Below are 17362 nucleotides of genomic sequence, written 5' to 3' on the forward strand. Positions count from 1 at the left end.
AGCGAAGGTTTAGGCGCATAATCTGGGTCAGGATTTCAAAGAGGGGTGGAAGGGAGCAAAAAAAGTGATGAAGTAGGGGTATCAATGATCATGCCGGACTGTGGCGATTGGAGGACAGAGAAGGGATTCTTTGTGAGCTGGAGGGACTGGACAATTGGGTTTGTGGTATTAGTGGGAGGCTTTACAACGGGTAAGTTTTTTGAGGAGTTTGGGTGACGTTGGAAATCACTGGATGAGGCAGTAAATGAGTGATCATAAGCAGCATGGGGGCAGGGCGAGCTTGATCAATAGCTAGTATCTTTTTTTTATAGACAGCTTTGCGAGGAGTTGGACCGGTTTGCATTCTTCTTTGTTGTTTCCTATCTAGAGCCCGTTTCTGCTTGTTTAGGTGGAGTGTAGGAAAGGCAATTTCGAATGATATGACCAAGTTCATGGCAGTAGGAGCAAGTAGGAGGCATCCATGGATAGTGAACTAGGACTTCAACAACCTCTCCACTCTGTCGCTCAAATTCTACTATTGAAGGCAACAGTTGAGTAAGATCTACCTCAACTTTGACATGTGACAAGGTTAGACTTACTAAATTCTTAGTGAAGTCGTCGGTTTCTTTTGGGTCACCAACCAACCCTACTACTAAGCTTAATCCTTGATGACGTCTTAGGTCCAAAGGCACACTAGTTAGATGAGTCCAAATCTTTATAGCTTTGAGCGGAGGTGTTGATTTTGAGTGTTCTGAAGCCCACTAGGCTGTGTGGAACATTGAATCGCCCACATACCAGATGCTTTTTTCAAGTATTTTTTGTCGCATATAGTTATTGGGTATGCGGAAAATAGTAGAGCGATTCAGAGGTTTGTTATGGATTTCTAATTTCTTCCCTTTGTCCCACATGTGGTTCAAGACACTTTGAATCTCATGGAATGGTGGAGCTTTGCCATTATAGTAGCAAATGATGAAGCCTTTGTGGAGCTCAGCTGCCTTCTGGAAGACTTCGTCTGGGATAAAGATTATTTGTCTTCCTGAGGGTGATATTGAGACCGGAGCAAGGCGAGAGAGAGTCTTGTCCTCCGAAGCTATGATTTTTACTAGCGAGGGCCCATGAGGTAAGTTGTTTTCTGTTATCGAGGGAATGGGTTCTACTACGAGAGTATCACCAGTAGGGTTGGGAAGTAATGGAATTCTAGGGTCAAGGTTTTTTGTGGCTGGAGGAATAGTGTTTGAGGCGAGGGGACTAGTGTTTGAGGCACTAGAGGCTCGGTTTGTGATGGGGGGGGGGGGGCGAGGAGGATTTAGGCAGAATGATAGTGTAGTTCTGGGAAAAGGTTTTAAAGGTTTCAGAGTTTTGGTCTGTAGCAGTTTGAGTTTCAGATTTAGAAGTTGGGGCACTATCCAGAACAATTTGAGCTACTTCAGATACCTTCAGGTCAAGGATACCATGAGCAGACACAGATGAAGAAAAAGAATTTTCTGCTGGTGCAGTAGTTGGGATTACATGAGTCTTGAGAGCCTTCTTCAGTGAAGAAGAGGTCTTAGAAACAATTTTGGTAGTAGAGGAGAGATGAGGGAATTGGACAGGGGAGAGAGGGGAGGCTGGGTCCGGTGGGTCTGGAGGGTCAGGGACAGGTTCTCCGATGGAAAACGACGGTGGGTTGAAGGCGGAAGCGGAGCTGTTGACCTTCCAAGGGTTCTGCATCGAAAAGAGAGTCATAGAGAGATTGAATTTTTTTTTTGTTTAGGTTATTAAAGAAGATATTTCAGACGAATCCTTTTATGAAAACAAGATTTACAACCATTTAAATATGAAGAACCTCATGAAGAATAAAAACATTGATAAAGATCCAATTTTATATATGTCTTTACACTGTGAAACTGATTCTTGTTGTGTTATAGATATTTTGTTGTACATATGGAAATATAAAATTGATGGATAATGAAATCGTTTTGAAACATAGGAGGAGAACACTTTGAATCGCATAAGGGAAATTGGGAATTCATCTTAATATTTGAGAGGAAAGAGGGGAATTCTAGATCTTGTTCTTGTTTTGTGTTTTTGTATTCTAGTCTTTGTAATCCCTCCTGATGTTTTAAGGTGAAGGCAAAAAAAAAAGATTGTAGCGTTTATTGTGCTTGTTGTGTGATTTATGAATGTAAAACTTTGACCTTTTGAGACTATTTAAGGTGAAGGAAAAAAAAATAGGATTGTAGCGTTTATTGTGCTTGTTGTATGTTTTATGAATGTAAAACTTTGACATTTTGAGACTACCTAAGATGAATGTTGGATCATTTGAGAGTATTTAAAAAGACGAAAAAGTGCATTTTGAAACTGGAAATGTGAAAAATACATGAAATAAGTTTGCATGATATAGGGTAAAAGATGAGTTTAGTCTATAAGATCGACGATAAAGAGAATTACATTAATGCTAAGAGATCATCAGCTGTTTCTTCTTGATTGAATGCCATAACCTCTGCTTCTTCGTCTGAATCAAGTTCAACAACTTATGTATCAATTGGACTACAAAGAGTATTTTCGAACTCACGATTACAAGAAAAAAATGACAAAACAAGCTTTAGGCTCAGACTAAATCAATACCTTCCGGGTCTTGTTGTGGGTGTTGTTACAAGTTCTGCTGCAGGTACTGTTACAGATTTTTTTGCAAGTTATGTTGTGCTCTTTTGTTTACATTTTGTTTATAGGTTGCTTGTTTCTTATGGGTGGAGCCCTCTGAATTGGAAACTTTGTTTCTTCATTAAAATTTGCATGAATTCTCTTTTTCTATCATTTTTCAAATCGATTTAGGGTTCTTGTTGCAATCTCAATAATAAATTCATTCACGTTTGACCTTAGCTTAATTTTTGTCAAGTTTCCTAGATTATGTTGTTTTGTTCTTGCACAATTTTTGATGATTTTATCAATTTTTTCTTTTTCTGTTTTTTTCTTTCTAGGAAACTACAACATAAATGCAACACTTTGTGAGTTTGTATTTTCTTGTCTGTGTTTTTATTACACATATTTTATGAATGTACATGATATTTTCCAATTTGATTTTTATACGTAAACATATAGAAAGATTACATCTCAAAAACAATAGAATGTCGTAGAATTGGATAATCAATGATGACAAAACTTTCAAATAAAAGGAATTGTGAATATAATTTAAAAGTTATCAAACCAATAACAATGAGTTTTATTAAAATTTTAGAAACTTCATAAACCAGTAACACTGAAATCTCAAAAATTTATAATTCTTGTAAAATTCATCTATTAATAACTTCTCCTCAATATTATTAAATAGTTTATACAATAAAAGTTTAATCCAATAAAATAGATGTACTATTTAATTTGAACATGTGGTACATTTTTGAAATTTTTTTTAAGAGCATCTCCAAAAATGAACTCTATTTTGAAGTTTCTAAAACTCTATATTTGAAGTTTAAATGTGTTCTTCTTCAAAAGCAAAACTTCAAACTTAATTTCAAAACTATTTGTATTTTATAATATAGTCCTTATATTTGTCATAACTAATTTGAATTCATAATTTTTTTGTAAATAACTAGCACATATATAAACATATTACAAAAATATTAATTAATAAAATTTTATATTAAAATATAAATTTTTTAAAAAATAACTTAATTAATATTAAACTTCAAGCAAAATATCATATTATTCCACAAAGTGATTTTCGTAATGCATATATGATCTACTAGTGCATTTCGAAGTAAAAATAGCTCTCCTCATATTTAATTTGTAGATTAGAGATAAAAATTGTTTAAATCGGGAAATATTAATACTTGTAAATTCATTAGATCAGAATAAGAAAGTAAAAGAGAAACATAAAATATTTCTAAAATACTAGCTTTTATCGATGATATTAATACTCGTGCATATATTCAATATGAACAAGAAAGAATTGTACGAAAAGACATCAACAACAACAACAACAACAACAACAACAACAACAACAACAACAGCAACAACAACCATCTTCAATTACACAATTATTTTTGACAATATTTGGAAATTTTGAAGGTTCCGAATCAAACTTACATGACTATTAGTGTTGCTGTAATATATATATATATATATATTTTTATAACGTCTGATTTATTATTTCAATTGGAAATTACATAGTCATTATGCAAAAGCATAGTAATTGTGTTTGGGACAAAATGATGAAAGCAAAATGTACTATGATTAAGTATATCACTTTTCGCCAGTTTGTCTGCAACTTCATTTCCTTCTCTGTTTATCCATTGGAACTCCACTGATTCAAACTTCTGTTTCCACCATAATGCTTCTCGTATCCAATTATATGAATGAAAGCATAAACCAATTCTGTTAAGGAGGTGAATAGCTTTTTGACAGTCCCCTTCTATGATAATCTTCTTATATCCATGGCTCCAGCAATTTTGCATTGCCATAATGATCGCCTGCAGTTCGCTTTCCAACGGATTTCTAACTACCTGACCAATACCTTGTCCCGCCCCTTGATAAACTCCTCTTGAATCTCTAATCACCCATCCAACACGGCTTGGAATGTTTGAATTGGTGAAAGAACCATCAACATTACACTTTATCCATCCTGTATCTGGTCTTCTCCATTCATTTCTTCTATTTCTGTATGTCCCTCTGACCGAGCTTACTCCTGTTCTACTATCAACCGTAGCTTGATTGTTCATCCATTCCTGTGCATCTTTATGGGCTTGCATCAATATAGTTCTCCAATTTATATGCTTATGCTGAAAGAGAAGAATATTTCTACTCTTCCATATACGCCACAATACCCACAAAGGTAGGTTCTGTAAATGAGACAGTGTAGAGGAAGAACAACACTGTAGACAAGCTTCCATTTTTGCTTCCAGAGTAGCATTTGGATCCATTATTATCAAGTTAGAAATACCTGACGCCCTCCAAATAGATTGAGCATATATACAATCAAATAATATATGCTTCTCTGATTCTTCACCTTGGCAGCATCGCAGACACTGATCCATATTAGTAACATGTCTTCTCTTTAAATTGCTCCCTGTTGCCAGGCTTCTTGATAATGTTTTCCAAAGAAAATGATGTATTTTCGGAGGCATTTTCGTTGCCCAAATCTTCTTCTTGAGATTCACATCACCATAAACTGGTTGTATGAGATCATTTGCTGGTAGATGAGTAGATAGCCAATATCCGGATTTAACTGAATAGATCACATCCTCATTATAATGCCAGCCAAGTAGATCCAACTGAGATTTTGAGAAGATCTTGACTCCAAGTATTTTATCTATATCCTCTTCCACAACCACCTCATGTAGCTTTTGTTCATTCCATCCTCTCCCATCAGATCGTATCAGGTCTTTCACCTTTCCTACCAAAGGAACTCCATCTCTAGCTCTTGGTGGCCTTGGAGGGTGAACCGGTAACCATGGATCAGTCCACAGATTAGTCAGAGTGCCATCTCCTATAACAAATCTTAGCCCCTGCTTTACAAGCTCTTTCCCATACAAAATTGATTTCCATGCATAAGAAGCTTTCCGTTTCTGAACTGCATCGAGGATATTACCATCTGCAAAGTAACGAGCTCGTAGAACTCGAGCCATAAGACATTCCGGATGCTGCAAAATACGTCAGACATGTTTACCCAATAGTGCTTGGTTGAAGCTTTGTAGATCTCTGAACCCAAGTCCTCCTTCTCGTTTAGGTACACTAACCCGTTTCCATGCATACCAATGCATACCCTTATTATCTGTATCGCCCCACCAAAATTTCGCAAGCACACCATTGATCTCTTCACACACCTCCTTTGGTAATCTGAATACATTCATCGAGAAGATTGGCATGGCTAGCGCTATTGATTTAAGTAACACTTCCTTGCCACCATGAGAAAGGTATTTTTTACTCCACCCCTGAGTTACTGACTTAACTCTATCCACTATGTAGGCAAACATATCACTTTTACTTCTTCCAAATTGTTCTGGCATTCCTAAATACTTTCCAATTCCACCAGCGTTATGTATCCCCAAAATATTCCTCATGCGAGATTTAACTATCTCTGATACTTTACCGCCAAACGTGATAGAAGACTTACTGAGGTTAACTGATCGCCCTGAAGCAGCCTCATATTCTGATAAAATTTTCTTAAGCTTAGTTGCTGCCCTTGGATTAGCCAGTGAGAAAAATAAAGAATCATCTGCAAATAATAGATGATTAACCGGTGGTGCTTGTAGGGCTACTTTCACTCCTAATATAGATCGATCCTCCATAGCTCTGTTCATCATATGGGAAAGAACTTCTGCGCAAAGTATAAATATATATGGAGAAAGTGGATCACCCTGCCTGATTCCTCTCTCTGGTACAATATGACCTTCTGGGGCTCCATTAATCAAAACAGAGAAGCTGACACTACTCACACATGCCATTATCCACTTGATCCAACGTGTATCAAAACCCATTCTGATCATTGTTTCCTCAAGGAATCTCCACTCCAATCTATCATAAGCTTTTGCTATATCTGTTTTAACTGCCATATAGGATGAAGCTTGCCTCTTCCTTACTTTGAGACTGTGGAAAACTTCATGAGCTACAATGATGTTGTCTGTAATAATTCTCCCTGGTATAAACGCTTGTTGATTCTCTGTTATTAAACCAGCCAAGTGTTTCTTCATGCGGTTGACCAAAATCTTTGATATAACTTTGTAGGCAACATTACATAGAGCAATAGGACGGAACTCAGCCATCCCAGTGGGTGGGTAGACCTTTGGGATAAGACAGATATTAGTGTGGTTCAATGCTGGGTCTATTTCTCCAGTATCAAAGAACTGCTTGACTTCTTGAATAATCTCTGTCTTTAACTCATCCCAAAACTGGTGATAGAAAACTGCAGAAAACCCATATGGACCAGGAGCACGATGTGAACCTATAGCAAATATAGCTTCCTGAATTTCTTCTATTGTTACCTCTCGTGTAAGATCCATATTTATCTCAGCGGTAACCTTCTTTGTAAATCCAGAGAAAACTTTATCATAGACACTTGGATCTGTTGATGAGGAGGAGAAGAGGGAGGTAAAGTAATCCTGAGCATCTCTTCCAATACTCTGTTGGCCTCTATGTATTACTCCATGTTCATCTTGGATCGATGTGATCGTATTTCTGGATCTCTTTCCTTTAGTAATGGCATGAAAAAAGGAAGTATTTCTATCCCCTGCTCTAAGCCATTGGATTCTGCTTTTTTGTTTCCAGAAGACCTCTTCATCTATGTAAGCTTGATCTAGTTCCTCCTTTAAATGCGTTTTCTCTTGTTGGGTTGCATTATTATCACTGACAGCTTTATCTAACTTGGCTCGAAGGATCGAGATACATTCTTGAGCATTACTTCTGTTATTTCTTTTCCATCTTGCAATATGGTGCCGACATCTACTGATCCTCTGAGCTAACGGCAACTGTATAAACTGAGCATGTCCCATACCATTCCAGCCCCTTTGTACCGAGTCTTTGAATCTTTCTTTCATACTCATTCTACTATCATAGCGAAATGTTCTTCTGGGCTGTTTTTTTTCAACTCCAATATATGTTATCATAGGTCTATGGTCAGACTCACCAATCTCCAAATACTCATTCTCTGAAGCTGGGAAGAGCGTGTTCCACTCAGAGTTAGCCATTACGCGATCCAAGCAGCATTGAACTTGATGTTGACCTCTCTGCCCAACCCATGAAAATCTGTTTCCCACTGAACTTACATCTGTTAAGTCATTATGCCGAACCATTGTGCGAAAACCTTGAAATGAAATTTCAGGCCGCACTCTACCACCCTGTTTCTCATGATTTCCAAGAATTTCATTGAAATCACCAAGTAACAACCATGGTTGGTTCCATCTACTAATCCCCATTCGTTCCAAAACTTCCCAAGTATAGTGACGCAAAGAAGTATTTGGGTTTCCATAAACGAAGGTAAAATAGAAAGAACCTTCATTACCATCAACTTTACAATCTACTAAATTGGGAGATAGACTTAAAACTGAAAACTGTACATGCTGCTTCCATAAGATAACTAACCCACCACTAGATCCTATAGGCGGCACTGAAACATAATTAAGAAAATCTATCTGAGCTCCAACATCACGGATGTAGTCATCATTGTGTTTTGTTTCTGACAAGCATACGATGTCCGGGAGATACAACCTGTTGATCTCCTTAAGGCGTCGAACTGTCGAGTCTATGCCCAATCCTCGACAGTTCCAACAGGTTGTCCTCATGGCGGCAGTGGTGGTTCAGGGCCCACCGCGCCTCCCACTATAGTGTCAGCTTCATCCTCTGTAGCAGTCGAGAAGGTGGTCTCTTCCAATGTCACATCTCCTCCTGTCTTGCGCTTCACACTTCTTGCACCACTAGATTCTCCTTTCTCAACAGAGGAGAATTTGCTTTTGTTGTGGTCTGCCTCAGCCATCCAAGCTTTCCTCTTTAGACCCTCCCTTCCATCGTACCTATCAACAAACGGGTTGATTGGGTTGAACATTTCCTCAGTGTTGAGCTCATCAGAGTATGACCATTCCATAGGTCATCTTCTTCTTCAGCTTCCTCTATCAGGTCTTCACGACCTTCCTCTTGCTCCTCTTGAACATTTCCAATACCCTCTTGCTCTTCATCCACCGCTTCATTCCTTTCATCTTCATTCACCTCTTCAATAATTACCCCATGATTTGCAGCCGGATGATCCTCTTCATTATCGCGTCACTGTCATCATCTCCCCCTTCTTGAGGAATCCCTCCGTTTTGGATCAAACAAGCGCCAGAATCATGGGTTAAGCGCCCACAAATTTCACAGAAACCCCGTAATCGCTCATAGGTGAGACGCAGTAGTGTATTAACACCTGCTGTAATATTTAAATTTGTGTAATAGTTATGTCTTCATGTATTATCTAAATCTAGTTTTAAATATTTTAAATCTCCTTTTAAAGTTTTATTTAATTTTATGTGTAAACTTAAATTTTGTAAACAAAACTTAAAATATTTATGAGATATAATTTTTATAAGGATTAAAATAATAAACCAGAAAATATTTATGAATTATAAATGTGATGTGTAATTGTAGGGACCAAAATACAAATAAAAATATGAAACTTCAAATTTGAAGTTTTGAGAAGTGAAACTTCAAATATAGAGTTTCACTCCTCAAAACTTCAAATTTGAAGTTTTGAAGTTTCTTTTTGGAAAACAAAAAACTTCATATTTGAAATTATAGAGTGTTTTTTGGAGATGCTCTAAACTATGATCGGTTTTTGCTTTACATACATTATATTTTTACTTGTTTAGTTTTACTATTATTTTGTTATAGAAAACTCTTGTAGAAACCACAATAATAATACCCTTATTTGATGTCGAATCTCGATTTAAAGCAAAAAAACTCTGATTGGCATTTTCCATCTTTATTTTGGTGATGAAAACGCAAAAGATGTTATGCAATTTATCAATCTTTTGGCTCGAAACACATGTTTGAAACATTTTTCCTATTTCTGAAAGCTTTACACCAAATCACAATTAAACAACTCGTATGTTAAACTTTGATGTCATGATTAGGTGCAATCATACATATGCAATTCTGCCATTTTAAAACTAACCAACCTGGTAGTATTACAAATAACTTCCAATTTTAAACATTTTTGTTTTAAAGGTTTTTTTTAAAGCAAATTTTTAGACGTAAAACAAATTTAATTATTTTATATAGATATATAATTAATTTTTAAAATATTTAAATGCCTATTCGTTTTTGGTACAATTCAAATTCAGTTATTTTAGACTTAAAAACATAAGAACCATTGGGTTATTTATGAGTTTTCGTTCAGTTCAAGTTTTGGGTATTTCAATTCGGTTCAGATCGGTTCTACAAATAAATGTCGATGCCTAATGATACTGTGACGGTGAACCTTTTCTATTGAATTAAGCGATACATTAGAGTGGATTTAGACATCTGAGGCTCTCTTTCGAGGACAGCAACCACATCCTTCACCGAGATTTTCCTCACCACTTTTGGTTGAAGCGATGAACCTTGGTTCTTCCCTAATCTTCGACCACCTGGAAATACAATTCCGAGCTTATTATATAGACCAAAACCTTAAAGTTTTAACCTAAAGATTAATGTTTTTTTGGCAAAGAAAAGCTCTTTAACTAAAAGCGGTAAAATAGAATTGACTCACCAGGGCCAGAAAACCGACGTCCACCATCTTGTCTCTCCTTGGAGTTTCTTCCTCCACCCGAAGTAGTTTTCTGATTACCATCTTTTCCAGTTTCAGATACAGACTTCTGACGAGCTTCTGCCATTAATTGCCATTTCAAAAACGTATCATCTCCTCCCACAGCAGCACGAGCAGCAACGTTTGCTGCTGTCGTTCTCATTTTGTCGTCGTCCTCTTTATTTCCCTTTCACATATCAAAACCATTTATAAAGAACACTGCAAAAGGTAATACATAATGTGGCTCCACATAGTATTTATTAATTTCTCCATACCTTCAAACCCTTTGAACGGTTATCTTCTTTCTCCTTCTCACCATCCACTCCACTATCACCATCTTCACTCTGCATCAATGACAAAAAAAATGAAACAAACTTTGCAATGTCTGTATGCAATAGAGTAAAATCGAGAACATAGATAATGATGATCTCAGAACATACGTCGCTTGGTTTCTTAAGTTTTTCCGCTTCAGCCTGTTTCTTTTCCCATTCCTCTTTCACCTTCTGGTTCATTTCGTTGATTTGTAGCCGAATATCTGACGTGATAAAGGTCCGGTGTCTAGATTTCTCAGTATCAACCCGCTGCAGAAACACTGTTAGCTTCAGAAAAGATTAGACCCAAGCAGGTAGTAGAAGGAAGTTAGACTAACCTGCTTTGACATCCGAATTATATGAGTTAATAGTCCTCGCATCCTTTCCTCCACACACTGAGAGCGCAAATGCATCAGAAAATGGTACAAAAAAACACAAGTACTGTATGCATATACACACGAAGTTGTACCAAAGACAAACACCGTTCAACATCATTGCTTATCTGCTTTAGCCCAGCTTTCGCCACTGCCAGATATGAAAGAACATATATAAGTTTCTTTTCCAAGTGATTCATCAACCTAGAATGTAAGAGATAAAAAGAAAGTTTCTCAACTAATTTTTGCCAGCTTATTCTGCAGTGGACTTTTCTGCAAAATTAATCTTTCTTCCTCTTCGTGCACAACTCTACGAGATGCTTCAGAAACACGACTATCCTCCTTGCCCCCGGAAAATAATTGTTCTTCCTCTTCCTAAAACCAATGCAGACAGCAACAATTTGATTTATTCAGTACTACACAACCAGATTTAAAGTGAAAACTGAAGCTGTCAGGAAACGCAAAGCTCACCCTGAGATTGACACCACTGACTGCAGTGACATCATTGAGCTGTTCGATACTTTGATCCATAGAACTTTGCACTACTTTTTGCTTCTTGCTGCAAGTTGATCCATGCAAAACAACAATGGTTATAATTTACATTTGGGAACCAACAAAGGAGAAAAGTTTTTTAAGCTGTAAAATCCACATAAAGAAAACTCTTAACTGTATAATTTTAAATGGCTAAAGAAAACGAGTGATTTAGGAAAAGCTGTAAATAATCCCTCTTTCAAAACCTTAGTGAAAGATCAAGGCAGCAGCTCAATTACCTTGGTGGTGGCGGTGAAGAACCCAATGTCTCCAGTGGTTTCTTCTGACCGACAGTTGGCTTTTTGGGTGGCATCCTAGCATTAAATCCTGCTTGTGACGTACCCAACGGACCACGAGAATTCATCTGATGGACACAAAAAAATTTCAAGATAGATGCCAATATTGTTGAAAATACCAAGGAAAATATGCAAGTCTTTTAAAGAACCAAGGTTGCCCTATAAGCTCAAAAAGAAGAGGCAAACAGAGAGAATTTGAAAATGACTTTTATTATCAGAAATCTAATATATAAAAGAAGTTCTCTTACTGATGTGTTCGCGTCAATATTGCTAGGTGCGGAAAAAACCATTCTAGAGGACTCCTTCTCTAAATCCTCCTTCGAAGTTCCTGAGGCTGCCTTATTCTGTTCAAAACTTTGTTCAACTGATTCCTGCTTCACATGGGACAGTGATGATCCTTGACTAGGTACAGAATTTAGAGGCAACGATGAGCTGTTCTGGAAGTGTGAAGTAGCGCCGCCTTGAACCCTACTAGGATCATTTACAGAAGCTGGTCTCTCAAACTTGGGCATAGTCATCATGTTTGTGGTAGACTGGGGAGGTACTCCAAGACCAGTTGATCCCACGGCCTGGTTAAGTGCCACATTTCTCATATGGGAATCATGAAGGTGTGGTCTCAACGAGGAACCAGAAACATTGGTGCTTGGACCCGGGAATGAGTGAAAACTACCAGAGCTGGTATACATAGGAAACGAACTTGGTGGGCGCTGCATCTGGTTATGCTGAGGATGATTTGTAAATCCCTGCACAGGAACTGAACTGCCTGTGGACGGCGGAAGTTGGTTAAGGTGGACGACTCCACGAGGATCAGACTCAGATTTTTTATTATTGATTTCTGCGATTAAAGAGATTGAATCCGGTAAAAGTCTTGTCCACGAAAAGCATAGAAGTTTTATGATATTCGCGAAAGTGAAAGTAAGAATGCATTAGTCAATAATTAAAATACCAGTAGGAGTTTGAATTCCCATCTTTCCCTGGTTATAACCCACCTGAATCAATGAGCACAGATTACAATAAAGAAGTATTTAACATAATTTCTTATTGATCATAAGAGACCCCTTATATAGGCCAAGGAGCAACCAATCATAAATCTAACGTAAAAAGGAAATAAACATTAAACCTAAATCAAAAAGAAAAAAAAAGTATGAAAAAATTAATCCTAATGCAAAAAGGAAAAACAAAAAAACTATTAGGAGGTCAAGTAACAAACGCATGTCAGTTGAAACCATATAACTAATCATCCAGGCGTCTTATACACTAAGGAAAGATAATATACTGTGAAAATTTTAATCCTTACGTTTCAGGTGTCATCAAAATCGAGGGTAATAAGGTTTTGCCAAACTCAATACGTTTTGTGAAGCTTATACAAATTGAAGGATTTTGCAGAAGAGGCCAAGATATGCGAAAAGTTTGTGACATTCACTGAACTCTTTTCATTGATGTAATAACAACTTAGACATCCCAAGCAATAACAGTAAAAATTTACATGATGTGATGATGATTAGATGGTCTAACATTAAACCAAATAAACATGAAATGCATCAGCTAAACAATATCTTGAGAAGGATAACAGCAGGAATTTGGCGAAAAAGGCTAAAAATATACTTTATTCTAAACAGATCACCAGTTGTTTCCCACGTCAGACCATTCTTTGTGCATTCAAGCAAATAAAAACAATCATCTATGCTACATGGATACAGCTAAATTCAAGGGACAAAACTAAAAAAAAAAGATTGCAATGCAGAAGTTTTCAAACAGACAAGGCCAATAGTATTACATTGGCACACTTATAAGCTGGTATAAGTAACGAACTAGATGACATAAAATAAACAAAATGCTGATACCTGCTGTAGTTTACTAACTGCCATCCTAAGCATCTGATCGCCTACAATCTCCTTAACATGTCGTGTGAAACCCTCTTTTGGGATTTCATTTTTCTGCAAACAAGTATGAGGAGGAAATCAATGAAAATGAAAAAGCTTGGGAACAGAATAATGTTAAGTGATAAGACATACTTTAAGTCTAGAATATAGGGCACGGAGCTGCATTGCTCTGTCTTTATCGAGTTGGGCTATTAAGGAAGGAAGCAAAGCAGCAAATGGTACTTGCTTAGGGTTGCGGTTCATGGGGTTAACAGGCTGTTCCACTCCACGAGGCTGTTGACTAGTCATCTTTTGCAGTTTTGAATACTGAGATTCAGTCTCTTGATTATGCGGTCTTTCTGGTTCATTACCACCAGTAGGATTCTGTAATCCAGTTACCTGTGAAGGATTCTCCCAGCGTTGACCTGCTTGGTGGAGGTCTTGAGGATGGTTGTGTTGCAAATGTTTTAAATCACGTTGGTGTTGATTGTCTACACCACCTGATCCTTGTTGTTCCTCCTTAATCTGGGTGCTGTGTTGCGTATGGAGATTCATATTAGAATCTCCGATACCATTCGTCCATGTGGTGAACTGTTCATTGGGAGACTGGCTGTTTCCTACAGAAATAAGTATGTATGCAGCTCAAAAAGACAACTCTTTCAGCACCAGAGAGAGAGAGAGAGAGAGAGAGAGAGAAAAAAAAACAAAGATTTAAAAAATCTGATCTTTCCTTTGATAATGCGAGACTGAATCGACCCATAAACATAAGAAGAAGGTGACACACACAGTTTCTCCTAAACTATTCAACAGTCTTTAGGTTTCAAAATTCATCAACCTCTAAAAGTAAAACCTAATCTATGAGAGAAGGATGAAGAAGAGACAATTGAAACGGTTACCAGGGGGGTTAGTGGGCAGTGAAGCGGAACCTTCAATATCTCGATTAAGAGCGGCCTGGAAGGCGTCTACATCAGCTCCCGAATGCATCGATTCATCCTACCATACCAACACACGCCCGAATTCAAATTCATCATCACGAATTGAACAGATGCAGGATTTATATAAAGGAACCTAACCTCGTCTTCTTCGAGGAGCTTGAAAATTGAAGGATCCATTGAAGCTCCAACGAAAGGAAAAAGAATACGCTGGCTGGGAGAAAAGAAATATAAACGAATCCAATCTCGAGTGGTAATTTGCATATCGGTCCGGTTTAAAATATATATCCAAACTTTATTGCGTTCGGTTTACTTTTCCCATGGTTTAGGAAAATAGGAGTTTTATTCGGTTTAACAATTAAGATTCAGGTTCGATTTGAATTTGGAATTTTTAATTATATTATTTCTAAATGCATTTGTTGAGGGTAAAAATTATGCTTAGTTAATTAAATAATATATTTATTTACTTTGGTTTATACAAAATTCAGGTTTGGTTTAGCTTTAGTTCGAAAATTTTAATGTAAAAAAAATTCTTCGATTCGAGTTACTTAAGGTTCAGATTAATGAATTTGTTCTCAAATCCTTAGGAAATGGTATCTTAAACTAAACATCTTGTCGTTTATTTGTTTGCTAAAGCACATTGCGTCGTTTAAATGTACGAGCCAGAACGCTGCCGTTTTAAGGGGAACACAGAGAGAGAGAAACAGCGTCAAAGGCTAGAGCTGCCGCCGCTAACAAAATCACCGGAGATCATTATTAGAGATGAACATCATTGCCTTGAGCAGACGTCTATACTCGCCTCGATTCTCCGGTTATCGTTCTCTGCACGATGCGCTCTCGAAAACTGTATTCTCGGGTCCGATCCTGGGACGATCCGTTCACCACTTCCGCAAGGCCGGGAGCTTCGTAGTCCCTCGTGTCTTGTTCGTGTCGCGAAACCTGTCGACGAATGTTTCTTCTTCTTCTTCGTTTCTACGGTGGTATTTGAGAAAGCTGGAGTCGCACCCTTTCATCACTAAGAGCGTCACTACTTCCCTCATTTATATGGCCGCTGATCTCACTTCTCAGGTGAGAGATACTTAATCGTGAATTTAGGTTTAATAGCGGATGAATGTATTTAATGGTGAGATTAGTGTTTAATGATTGGAGTATTTATTAATTGTTAATTTTAGGTTAAAAGTTCTCTTTGTTTCGTCGATTCCAAACTTGACGAGGAAGAAATTTTATCTCTTTCTTTCTTTAGTCCATGTTCAATGATATGTTTAAGAATAAAGTTTCCAAATTTAAACAAGTCTGAAACTAGATGAATGTCTAGTTAGTGTAAGAAACTTTTGCTAGAGTTTAAAGTTTAGCTGCTTCACTTCACCATCTTATGTTTGGTGGTAGACCCTTTATAAGTTGCACAATCTACCGCCTTGAAACTCATTCCAATTTCCATAAGATATTATACCATTTCAGTGCTCGAGTTAGCACTTAAGGCTGGTCATTTAGTGTTTTTTTTTCGAACGTGTTGTTTTGTTCAGTCTGTGTTCTTATCTTTAGTATATGTTTAGTCATATTCCAATCTTTTAATCCTCTTGTTATCTCGTGTGAGTTCTTATCTCTAAAGGCAGAGAAGTTTTAGGTGTGGTATGTTGTGGTGCTTATAAATTCCCCTTTTTCTTCCTTGCTTCGATCGCAGATGATCACGATGAAGCCATCTGGTTCTTATGACCTGATAAGAACAGCCAGAATGGCTAGCTTTGGGTTGATATTTCTCGGGCCGTCACAGCATCTTTGGTTCAGTTATCTTTCTAGAATACTGCCAAAGCGTGATGTGTTGACAACCGTTAAGAAAATAATGATGGGGCAGGCTCTCTTTGGACCTTTTAGCAACACGGTCTTTTATTCCTATAATGCCGCTTTACAAGGTATTACACATCATCATAAGCTTTTTTATATGGATTTATGAAGTGTTCTCTGTTTCAAATTTGTGGGCTTTGTTCTGGCATATTAAGGTGAAAATTCTGAGGAAATTTTGGCAAGATTGAAGCGGGATCTTCTGCCTACGTTGAAAAATGGACTTTTGTATTGGCCAGTCTGTGATTTTGTGACATTCAAGTATGTGCCCGTTCATCTCCAGGTAAAACACCAGATACCTATCGTATTACTTTTGTTTTTCAGTGTGGGATGATTTGAGAAGTTTCTCACCTTGATCGTGTAATCTTTTGGTTGCAGCCATTGATGAATAGCTCGTGTGCATATATATGGACGATATATTTGACGTATATGGCAAACCAGACGAAAGCAGACAGCTGAACAATGACAAGAATGACTTTTCTTGACCAAGCACAATCGCATTCTCTTTATTATATTGAACCTTGAATCAAACATCAAATAATAGTACAAGTATAATTGGTTTTCTTTTTTGGTATCTGAAATGCAACAAAAGTTTTGCATCTTGATCCAAGTATCAATCTATCAGCAAGTTAGAAGATTCATCAAGCGAAAACTTGCTCCCATTTTCTACTATTTAAAGTTATCAACACTCCTCCCAAAGTCAAAACTTCCCAGTAATGACCTTCAATTTTAAATGCTCAACCAAGTGACATAATAGTCTAGTGGCATTAGTGTTACACCTCATTTGACGATTTGTTTACGGGGCGAGGGAGATTATGTATTTAAATGGTTCCAGAACTTTCACTGATATCAACAAAAAAAAACCTAAAAACATAGCTTATTTTGGTATCTTATTTGGTCAAAATAGTAAGACATTTGTACAAAGAACCTCTCATAAACTATCATTATCATCAGTACCTTCACCTTGTAGTTCTTTGTAGATTTTGATTTTAAATTCTTCCTATAAAAAA

At 37.1% G+C, this 17362-nt stretch overlaps 2 protein-coding genes across 2 annotated transcripts; one reads left to right on the plus strand and one right to left on the minus strand.

Moving 5' to 3' along the window:
• Window positions 1–9784: 9784 nt before the first annotated feature.
• On the minus strand, window positions 9785–14798 carry LOC106358409 (transcription initiation factor TFIID subunit 4b). The gene is made up of 15 exons (XM_013798202.3): window positions 14655–14798; window positions 14478–14574; window positions 13735–14198; window positions 13564–13656; window positions 12666–12708; window positions 11968–12554; window positions 11663–11787; window positions 11364–11451; window positions 11132–11267; window positions 10988–11043; window positions 10857–10913; window positions 10648–10788; window positions 10483–10551; window positions 10172–10394; window positions 9785–10049 (listed from the first exon to the last, which is right to left on the minus strand). The coding sequence occupies exons 1-15, from the start codon at window positions 14775–14777 to the stop codon at window positions 9907–9909; spliced, it is 2445 nt and encodes an 814-aa protein (XP_013653656.2). The 5' UTR covers window positions 14778–14798; the 3' UTR covers window positions 9785–9906.
• Window positions 14799–15177: 379 nt separating this feature from the next.
• On the plus strand, window positions 15178–16953 carry LOC106358410 (protein SYM1). Its single transcript, XM_013798203.3, has 4 exons — window positions 15178–15581; window positions 16195–16423; window positions 16511–16635; window positions 16731–16953. The coding sequence occupies exons 1-4, from the start codon at window positions 15276–15278 to the stop codon at window positions 16809–16811; spliced, it is 741 nt and encodes a 246-aa protein (XP_013653657.1). The 5' UTR covers window positions 15178–15275; the 3' UTR covers window positions 16812–16953.
• Window positions 16954–17362: the final 409 nt, after the last annotated feature.

This window comes from Brassica napus, chromosome C7 (genome assembly GCF_020379485.1).
Source record: "Brassica napus cultivar Da-Ae chromosome C7, Da-Ae, whole genome shotgun sequence".
NCBI lineage: Eukaryota > Viridiplantae > Streptophyta > Magnoliopsida > Brassicales > Brassicaceae > Brassica > Brassica napus.